The sequence below is a fragment of the Bison bison genome, unplaced genomic scaffold, assembly GCF_000754665.1.
Source record: "Bison bison bison isolate TAMUID 2011002044 unplaced genomic scaffold, Bison_UMD1.0 scf7180017864471, whole genome shotgun sequence".
In the NCBI taxonomy this organism is placed as follows: Eukaryota; Metazoa; Chordata; class Mammalia; order Artiodactyla; family Bovidae; genus Bison; species Bison bison.
The window spans coordinates 36,836,327-36,847,431 of NW_011495032.1; the positions used below are offsets into that span (position 1 = coordinate 36,836,327).

At 41.4% G+C, this 11,105-nt stretch overlaps 1 protein-coding gene across 1 annotated transcript in view; it reads left to right on the forward strand.

Moving 5' to 3' along the window:
• VWC2L (von Willebrand factor C domain containing protein 2-like) overlaps positions 1-4,654 on the forward strand; it is a 186,468-nt gene extending 181,814 nt beyond the window's left edge. The window contains exon 4 of the mRNA XM_010861285.1: positions 4,557-4,654. Coding sequence (XP_010859587.1) covers positions 4,557-4,654 — 98 coding nt within the window. The remainder of the gene's footprint in view (positions 1-4,556) is intronic.
• Positions 4,655-11,105: the final 6,451 nt, after the last annotated feature.

The following is an 11,105-nucleotide window of genomic DNA, read 5'->3' on the forward strand; positions in this document are numbered from 1 at the left end:
CAGGAGACAGGGATCAAGACCATCCCCATGGAAAAGAAACACAAAAAAGCAAAATGGCTGTCGGAGGAGGCCTTACAAATAGCTGTGAAAAGAAGAAAAGCAAAAAGCAAAGGAGAAAAGGAAAGATATAAGCCTGAATGCAGAGTTCCAAAGAATAGCAAGAAGAGATAAGAAAGCCTTCCTCAGCAATCAATGCAAAGAAATAAAGGAAAACAAAAGAATGGGAAAGACTAGAGATCTCTTCAAGAAAATTAGAGATACCAAGGGAACATTTCATGCAAAGATGGGCTCAATAAAGGACAGAAATGGTATGGACCTAACAGAAGCAGAAGATATTAAGAAGAGGTGGCAGGAATACACAGAAGAACTGTACAAAAAAGATCTTCACGACCAAGATAATCACGATGGTGTGATCACTGACCTAGAGCCAGATATCCTGGAATGAGGAGTCAAGTGGGCCTTAGGAAGCATCACTATGAACAAAACTAGTGGAGGTGATGGAACTCCAGTTGAGCTATTTCAAATCCTAAAAGATGCTGCTGTGAAAGTGCTGCACTCAGTATGTCAGCAAATTTGGAAAACTCAGCAGTGGCCACAGGACTGGAAAAGGTCAGTTTTCACTCCAATCCCAAAGAAAGGCAATGCCAAAGAATGCTCAAACTACTGCATAATTGCACTCATCTCACACGCTAGTAAAGTCATGCTCAAAATTCTCCAAGCCAGGCTTCAGCAATACATAAACTGTGAACTTCCTGATGTTCAAGCTGGTTTTAGGAAAGGCAGAGGAATCAGAGATCGAATTGCCAACATCCACTGAATCATGAAAAAAGGAAGAGAGTTCCAGAAAAACATCTATTTCTGCTTTGTTGACTATGCCAAAGCCTTTGACTGTGTGGATCACAATAAACTGTGGAAAATTCTGAAAGAGATGGGAATACCAGACCACCTGACCTGCCTCTTGCGAAACCTGTATGCAGGTCAGGAAGCAACAGTTAGAACTGGACATGGAACAACAGACTGGTTCCAAATAGGAAAAGGAGTCTGTCAAGGCTGTATGTTGTCACCCTGCTTATTTAATGCAGAGTACCTCATGAGAAACGCTGAGCTGGAAGAAACACAAGCTGGAATGAAGATTGCCAGGAGAAATATCAATAACCTCAGGTATGCAGATGACACCACCCTTATGGCAGAAAGTGAAGAGGAACTAAAAAGCCTCTTGATGAAAGTGAAAGAGGAGAGTGAAAAAGTTGGCTTTAAGCTCAACATTCAGAAAATGAAGATCATGGCATCTGGTCCCATCACTTCATGGAAAATAGATGGGGAAAGAGTGGAAACAGTGTCAGACATATTTTATTTTTTGGGCTCCAAAATCACAGCAGATGGTGATCGCAGCCATGAAATTAAAACACACTTACTCCTTGGAAGGAAAGTTATGACCAATCTAGATAGCATATTCAAAAGCAGAGACATTACTTTGCCAATAAAGGTCCGTCTAGTCAAGGCTATGGTTTTTCCAGTGGTCATATATGGATGTGAGAGTTGGACTGTGAAGAAAGCTGAGTGCCAAAAAATTGATGCTTTTCAACTGTGTTGTTGGAGAAGACTCTTGAGAGTCTCTTGGACTGCAAGGAGATCCAACCAGTCTATTCTAAAGGAGACCAGCCTGGGTGTTTATTGGAAGGACTGATGCTGAGGCTGAAACTCCAATACTTTGGCCACCTCATGCGAAGAGTTGACTCATTGGAAAAGACCCTGATGCTTGGAGGGATTGGGGGCAGGAGGAGAAGGGGACAGCAGAGGATGAGATGTCTGGATGGCATCACCGACTCGATGGACATGAGTCTGGGTGAACTCTTAGAGTTGTTGATGGACAGGGAGGCCTGGCATGCTGCAATTCATGGAGTCGAAAGAGTCGGACAGGACTGAGCGACTGAACTGAACTGAACTTCTGATTCTTCCTTCCTATGAAAATCTACTTAGAATTGAGCACCCCCGAAAGTGTTGACATCTGTTTGGCCAGAGATTTGCATTAAGTAGCATATAATCGCTAAAGCTTATTGAATAGAATCTACATGTCCTAAGGATACCAGAAAAGTCAGTTGGATTAGAAAACTTTGTTGAAACAAATCAGAAAGAAGAAAATAGATTATTACATAAAAAAACAATATTTAATATGCTCTTAGTATAATCTTTATGTGCATTATCTCTTGACTCTTCACAATAACCAGTGAACAGGACATCCCATTTTACAACTAAGGATACTAAACTCAGAGAAGTGAGGTAACTTGGGTAAGATCCCACAAGTAGCAAATTCTAGAGCAAGATGTAAACCCAAGCAATATGGTCCCATGATTCCCACTGGAAAACAATGTGCATCACAGTCTAAAAATGAAACATTATCTTTTCCTTTAAGAAGAGGTGGTTTCTCCTTATACACATGGTGGACACATATTGGAAAGTTGGAGTCTTTCATCTGTGCATATAACCAACATCTTCTGTACCTGGATAGAAGACATTTATTTTCAGAGTTCCATGTTTTTCAACATTAGTGAGCATTAAACTCTCACTAATTTTTGCATGAGAAGAACCCAGAGTTCATCTGAATTAGAGGAATCCCAGGGAAATTAATTTGCTCCTTGAGAAATGTAAATAGCAGACAGCTTTTCTTCGAAAATGCCTAGCATCTGTAAACAACACATTGAAAGCAAAATGAGAGAGACTGGGGTAGATTCTATGATGATGTAATACATGCCCTCAGCAGTGTCAAAATGACATAAAGAACAGAATTTTGGACATAGTGGGGAAGGAGAGGGTGGGATAATTTGAGAGAACAGCATTGAAACATATAGATGACCACATGTAAAACAAAATAGTAGGAGTTTGACCTAAGGCCCAGGGCACCCAAATTCAGTGCTCTTTGACAACCTAGAGGGGTGGGATGGGGTGGGAGGTGGGAAGGAGACTCAAGAGGGAGGGGACATATGAATACTTAAGGCTGATTCATGTTGATGTATGGCAAAACCAATACAATATTGTTAAGTAATTATGCTTTAGTTTGAAAAAGATGTCCTCTCCTTCACCAAATAGTGAGCAGATGGGACCAAAGCCTTTCTTTATACATCACAGGAAAGAAACAAATAATCACTGCCCTGACTACATATTTCACTTTCTTTTACCACGTGTCTCAAAATTTAGTGTTTCCTCTCCCATCTCAGGTGACACTGTGTGGTTATTGTGTTTTCCTGTGTTTATTTCTAAAGAGACTCGTTAGATGATCATAATTGGGATAAGATCACATAAAATTGGTCCTTCAGCTGGTAAAATCAGGGTGTTTGGTTCTGACTGAGTTCAGAAACATTTTGGCACAAAGTGGTGGGATACTGTGTACAATAACCACCTGGACTTAGCACTATGTCCTTAATTATGCCATCACTTGTCAAGGCCATTTAGCTCTCTATATAACTTATTCTTCACGCCTTTTAATTCCCCCTTTTGGTTTCCACATTTGGTACCTCCCTAACAGGCAAATCAACGGAGAAGGCAATGGCAACCCACTCCAGCACTCTTGCCTGGAAAATGCCATGGACAGAGGAGCCTGGTGGGCTGCAGTCCATGGGGTCACTGAGAGTCGGATACAACTGGGTGACTTCACTTTCACTTTTCACTTTCATGCATTGGAGAAGGAAATGGCAACCCACTCCAGTGTTCTTGCCTGGAGAATCCCAGGGATGGGGGAGCCTGGTGGGCTGCTGTCTCTGGGGTCGCACAGAGTCAGACACGACTAAAGCAACTTAGCAGCAGCAGCAACAGGCAATTCAAAACCAAAGCTCTTCCTTCTGTGTGTCCTCCTTGCTTATGTCTCTGAGTGATATTAGGCTGTTTCCACCTCAGGCTGAGCCCCTCCAGGTGCATGTCCCTTGGGGGCTCCTTATCCCATCCCCAGTAGAGCTGCCTCCTGGCTCCATGTCGTCATGATTCATTGATGAGCATGATCTCTGGTGTAGAATAGGAATTCAAACTACATTTGTCAAACAAATGATTGAATGAACTTGCAATTTATAATGGAAGAATTCTCTGAGTAGCACATGGTTAAAACTAACAACAGGCATCATGGTGAAGAACTCAAGCTTATGGGAGAGGGCAGTCTTCATTTTGTATCCCTGCCCTTCCACACATTAGTTGGGGCCTTGAGCAAGTCACTCAACCCCATCAAACCTTGGCTTCCCCATCTCTGAAACTGGGACAATTGGCTTGTTCCAGGCTCAGCTCTGTGCCTGACACCAAGCAAATATACAATACAAGCACTTTCTATGTTTTGGTGGTAAGCAGTTAATGCATTTATATTCATAATATGGAAATCTGAATATGAGTCATTGACTCTCCTATACTCTAGGTGAATTTTAGAATAGCATTAGTGTTCTGGGGAAGAGTAAGCACTGTTAATTCCCTCTTTTTCCTGAGGTAAACGTTTTCCATCTAACTTGGGATATTAATAAACAGCCACCAGAAGGAAGTTCAGCTGCAGAGGAGCTGTGTGGTTGTTCTATTTTGCTCAGGTGGAAGAGGGCATTCATTACGGGACAATGTTGTCTCCCTGGGCAAATGTAATGCCGATGACAATCTGTCTGGTTTTAATGGCTTCCCCGCATCTTAGGCGGTTCTGGCTGTAGATTATTAACAGAGTCCCTTCAGCTTGTCCTTGAGTGCAACATGGTAATATTGGGGAAAACAAGCTGTGATCACTGGGGATGATTTGTATCTGATCATTTGTACACAAGCCACCAAACTTCCAGACAGTTCAGAAAATTACATCAACACCTTCAGAACCAACCTAAAGCACAGTGCCTCTCAGGTGGCTGGCCCAGCAGCTGTGTGCCTGTCTGGGGACCAGCATTGCCAAGTGCCTTTCTGTTTTCCATGCTTGGCGCATCGGTGAGCAATCGCTGCTGCTGACAAGACTCTGATGGTCCTAACACAGGGGTGGGAGCAAAGTTGAAGTGACTGAAGACTTCTCCTGCTGCTGCCTGACGCCAATTGACCCTGACATCATTCAGAAATGTGCAGTTAATGCAAGATGCCGGCGTTAGAGCTGCCAAGGCCATTTGTCTTTTAGCGAGGGTCCACCATGGGGTGACCAGGTGCCCCAGGCAAGCAAAAATTGCTGCAGGCGTCCATCTAAACAGGCTCCCTGCATCTGATTATTCTCCTTGTGTGTTTCTCCTATGCCCTTTCCAATTTTTCAACCTTCATCCTCTCTCTGCCTTTCCCAGGAATGGATTTACCCCAGGGGTGATTATAGATAATGGCTGTACAATTTTTGCACACTTTCATCCAAGACAGATTTCCATAAACCTTCCCATTACTGAAAGGTGTGCACAATTTAGAGACCATGTGCCAACTTAAGGCTCCCTCATTCAACAAACATGTCTTGTACACCCACTCTGTGTTACATTGTCACTGTGTCACATCAAGACATTTTCTTTGCAAGTTTTCAATAGCTTTCACTGAAAACTCGAAATCCTGCTCAAATAATGACTCCTGAGAGCATGCAGGATTCACTGTGTATTTCTCCAACACGTGTTCAGTGGCAACAGCAACCTTGTGAGAGCAGTCCTTTTAGGTGTACATGAAAAGTTGACTTCCAAGTTAAACTACAAGAAGACCCCTCCCCGTGTCCCCCCAGAATTCTTAAAAAGGTTGAACAGGAATCATCTCATTCAGATGTGTTCAAACATGCTTTTTAACCGAGCCAAACTTGGATTTCTTTTGGAGGCCTCTCAATTCTCCAGGGAGTGTTTTCCTTGAAATATAGTTGGTTTAACTACCAGAAATATACTGATCATGGCAGTAATTTCACCAGGGGTGTGGTTCCAATTTATTAGAAATTATAGGGAAAAGCTAATTCAATTTCACAACTTAAAAAGTTAATCAAGCGAACTGAATCAATATCATCAGGTTCTTCCCTTCCCCTTTCCTCAACAGGGGCTTTTCAAGATAGTAATTGAACATAATAATCAACAACAAGTATTTGTCTTACCCAGAGCACTTTTCACAAATACAAACTATGTTGTCCTTGCTCCCTGGAAACTGATGAAACTTCTAAGATTCTAGCAAAACACTGACCAAAGAAAGCAAGAGAAACAAAAAAATAGGAAGGAAGATGAAATGATTGGCAAGGTCTCAGTTTAATTGGATAAGTAAGAATATTCCAAATAGTGTCCTACATGCTCTCTCAAAGCCAAACCAGCCTGGCTGACTCAAAAGTGCTAACTGGTTTCTACAGGACATAAAGAAATTGTGGCTTTCAGCCAGATCTGCCAAATGCCTTCGCTTTCATTGTGTTACTGGGTCAATGGAACACCTGGAGTCTTTATGGTACACCCAGAAAATTTGATGATTTGCCAATATTGGGACTATGGAAATAAGAAAACCATAGCACTCTGCAAATTATGGGAATGTTTTCCTATTTTATTTGACAAACCTGCAAGCCTATGAAGCTAAAAATCCAAGAATGATATTCCTGTCCCTGTCTAAAATGAGGATTTGAGATTCAGAAATATCATATAGCTGAAAAGACACAGAACTGACACTAGAGCTCCTGGCCTCTCATTCCAAGTCTGTTGCTTTATGCTTTTCAAAGGGGACAGGGTAGGGATTCCAGGCATGAACAGCCAAGGCCTAACATTCAGAACACTCTGGGCCATGTGTCTGTACAGGCATAAAGACGTATCCTCAGAGGTGCGGATCCACTTTGTAGCTAGAGAGTGATAGTTGCTCAGTCATATCCAACTCTTTGTGACCCAATGGACTGTAGCCCACCAGGCTCCTCTGTCCATGGAATTCTCCAGGCAAGAACACTGGAGTGGGTTACCATTCCCTTCTCCAGAGGGTCTTCCTGACCCAGAGATCAAACCTGGGTCTCCTGCATTTTAGGCAGATTCTTTACTGTCTGAGCCACCAGGGAAGCCCCTTTGTACTTAGAACCCAGCACTATAAGAAAATCTGGTTTGGAAAGCTTTGAAGAAGGTAGTAACTGCCACCAGCTGCTTGCCAGTTGGAGCCACTGACCCAAACTGGATAGGATAGCCCCTCTCTACAGCTCCCTCTATGACTTAGTTCCTGAAGTCTAGTAAATGTCCAGGACCACCCCCCACCCCCCAATATACCTGTCCTCTTTTCAATGACATCCAGGTGTAGTTGATATCCGCTTTGACTGTGTGGATCACAATAAACTGGAAAATCCTGAAAGAGATGAGAATACCAGACCACCTGACCTGCCTCTTGAGAAACCTGTATGCAGGTCAGGAAGCAACAGTTAGAACTGGACATGGAACAACAGACTGGTTCCAAATAGGAAAAGGAGTACGTCAAGGCTGTATATTGTCACCCTGCTTATTTAACTTATATGCAGAGTACATCATGAGAAATGCTGGACTAGAAGAAACACAAGCTGGAATCAAGATTGCTGGGAGAAATATCAACAACCTCAGATATGTGGATGACACCACCCTTATGGCAGAAAGTGAAGAGGAACTACAAAGCCTCTTGATGAAAGTTAAAGAGGAGAGTGAAAAAGTTGGCTTAAACCTCAACATTCAGAAAACGAAGATCATGGCATCTGGTCCCATCACTTCATGGGAAATAGATGGGAAAACAGTGGAAACAGTGTCAGACTTTATTTTTGGGGGCTCCAAAATCAATGTAGATGGTGACTGCAGCCATGAAATTAAAAGACGCTTACTCCTTGGAAGGAAAGTTATGACCAACCTAGATAGCATATTCAAAAGCAGAGACATTATTTTGCCAACAAAGGTCCATCTAGTCAAGGCTATGGTTTTTCCAGTGGTCATGTATGGATGTGAAAGTTGGACTGTGAAGAAAGCTGAGGGCCGAAGAATTGATGCTTTTGAACTGTGGTGTTGGAGAAGACTCTTGAGAGTCCCTTGGACTACAAGGAGATCCAACCAGTCCATCCTAAAGGAGATCAGTCCTGGGTGTTCATTGGAAGGACTCATGCTGAGGCTGAAACTCCAATACTTTGGCCATCTGATGCGAAGGGTTGACTCATTGGAAAAGACCCTGATGCTGGGAGGGATTGGGGGCAGGAGGAGAAGGGGATGACAGAGGATGAGATGGCTGGATGGCATCACTGACTCAATGGACATGAATTTGGGTAAACTCCAGGAGTTGATGATGGACGGGGAGGCCTGGTGTGCTGCAATTCATAGGGTCGCAAAGAGTTAGACACAACTGAGCGACTAAACTGAACTGAACTGAATCCTCATAGTTCGGTAAAGACTCTCAAGTCAAGACTGGGTAGTACACAGGTGGCCGAATAATGGTGAATGGTTCAGGGATCTGACATTGACGTTGGGGATGTCTTTTAACCTCTCTGAATTCCAATATGCTTGTCTACAATGGGAGAGATTGCTACATTCTCTGCACATTTGCTGAGAAGATTACAAACCTTAAAGGATTAATCTCAGATTGTGCTATAGATAAGGCATTATTTTATGCTCTATAGCAACCCTATGAGGTAAGTACTAGTACTTTTCCATTTTGCAGATGAGAAAATTAGAGCACAGAGGAAGTAACTTGATCAAGAGTATGCAACTAATAGGTAACAAAAATGAGATTTGAACCCAGATTCCCAAATTCACTATGCTAGGCTGCTTTCCAATTATCCTGATTTTTCACATACTCCATGTAACTTAACTTGCAAAATAATGTTACTTTGGATAGCAGGAAGTAAAATGCCCAGTCTCCAGGAATCCATTGCTAAATGCATCTTCTAGCAATGTTAGAGTGACTGCTATGAAAAGAATGGAATGCATGTAGATGATGAAATCAAAGGAGTAAAACAAAGTCATTCTGGAAGGTTGAATTGGTTATAGTAAAGGTATTTTGTGAAGATTAGTTAAATAAGAAAAAAATACCAGGTACTTTAGACGAATTGGCATATGCTGTATCTGTGTACACTCTGACTTTGAAAACTGTTATTAATTGCTCATCCTTAAGTAATATCTCTACCAATACACTGAATCACAGTGCTATCCAAGCTGTTGTAGAAAATATAGAATGATCCATGGCTGTTGCCTTGTGGATTAATGACATAAATTATATTTAACCAAGTAGCATAGTAAGTATCACATGATCATTGTGAAGGGTGAGTTGTATTGAACAAGACACTGGCCTGTTCAAAACACAAACGGTGTTTATGATAGTAATGAAAGTGAAAATGTCCGTAGCTTAGTCAAGTCTGACTCTGTGACCCCAGGGACTGCAGCCTGCCAGGATCCTCTGTCATGGGATTTCCCAGCCAAGAATATTCGAGTAGGTAGCCATTCCCTTCTCCAGGGGAATCTTTCTTGCCCAGGGATTGAACCTGGGACTCCCACATTGCAGGCACATTTTTTACCATCTGAGCCAGCAGGAAAGCCCCAGCCCTAAGTCTAAACAAACACTGCATCTCATGAGACACAAAATTTTTTTTAAATAATGTGCTATGTCTTATGTTTCAGAGCTAGCAGAAACCTAAAAGCATTGATACCTCTCCTGAAAGAAATTTCTCTCTGTAGCAATTTTTAAATTTCAGTCAAACTGAAAATATTGTTTAAAAATTTTTTTCAATCTCCCAATTCATCCCTCTAAATGGGAAAAAAAAATCCAAAAAATAAAAAAGGAGATATATGTATACATAAAGCTGAATCATTTTGTGGTACAGCAAAAACTAACACAACATTGCAAAGCAACTGTACACTAATAAAAAAAAAAAAAAAAACTTTTATGGTGGAGAAATCAAGAAATTCCATAAACATCCTTGACAACTATGTTCCAAGAAACTCACTGCAGAGGCAACTGTGATATCCCACTGGTCCTCACTATACAATTTGAGGAAACCTGATTTTTCTTACTCCCACACCCTAAAGGGAAAATAATCTGTGAAATCATTTCATCATTCAGCATCAACTGATTCGAATTTTTTACACTGGATCCAACAAAAATAACAGGGCTGCTCACCAAAAACAAACCTCTTCCTGGCAAGGCATTTCCAGAGGCACTTTCCACTCACCTCCATCTCAAACCCTACTCACTAACCTCTGCATTTGATTTGCTATCTCATGCCAATATATAAATGCATAAATATCAGCACGCTTGGGGTTGAATGGGAGAGGTAATTTATATAAACAAGAGAGAAACCACCATGGCATAGCTTTAGGAAATTAACTGCCCCTAAAACCATCTAGAAAGCAAAGCCTTAATTATTTTTGCTTCCTCATGCTACTGAATCTTTCATTCCCTCTTAGGGTTGGGCCCATTTACTGAGCAGTGAGAAGGAATCACTGTGGCATTTAGCACAAAGCTGCTAAGATGTACAAAACTTCAGTTTGATTACCTTATGTTCATTGTGTTAATTTTCTTTCAACCAAATGCTCCCTAGATCTTGTTTGCTGAATCTTTTAGCATCTCCTAGATTCTCCTGAATTCTAATGTTTTTCTTCCTTTCTCAATAATGCACTGGTGGGAAACATGCAAAAGCTCTGTGTTATTCTAGAAATGGCCATTGTAGGAGAAATACTGCACTTCTATATTACAGCTGTTGTTAGTTTCATAAAAATGAAGTATAGCATTCACAAGAAAGCCAAGTAATTATTGTAAATATCAGATTTTTAACCAGAGAAAAATGCATGCCATGTTCAGAAACCTTGTCATATGACACATGATCATGTTGGCATATTTGAAATGTTGTTCTTCTGTCTCCAAAGTTCTAGTTTTGTGATCATCATTTCTAGCAAACACTGAGAGCACTGGACATCACAAACCATTGATGTGGCTAAGTAAGAAAGATTTTCATTGGTAGAGCTGGCATGTTCAAGTGATTCTCTGCCAAAACCAAGAGTCTCAGAGGGAATTCCAAAGAGGATGATTCCCTATATTTTTTTTTAATACTAAAGGCAAAACCTCCTTTCAGAAGTACATTTAGATAAATGTTACAATTGTTTACTGAACTCCTCCTCCACACCGTGCAGAAGGCCTTTGTGGTGCTCAAAGTCCAGCAAAGACATGAAATAGTAAATAAATACCCTTCTGTGACAGATTTAACA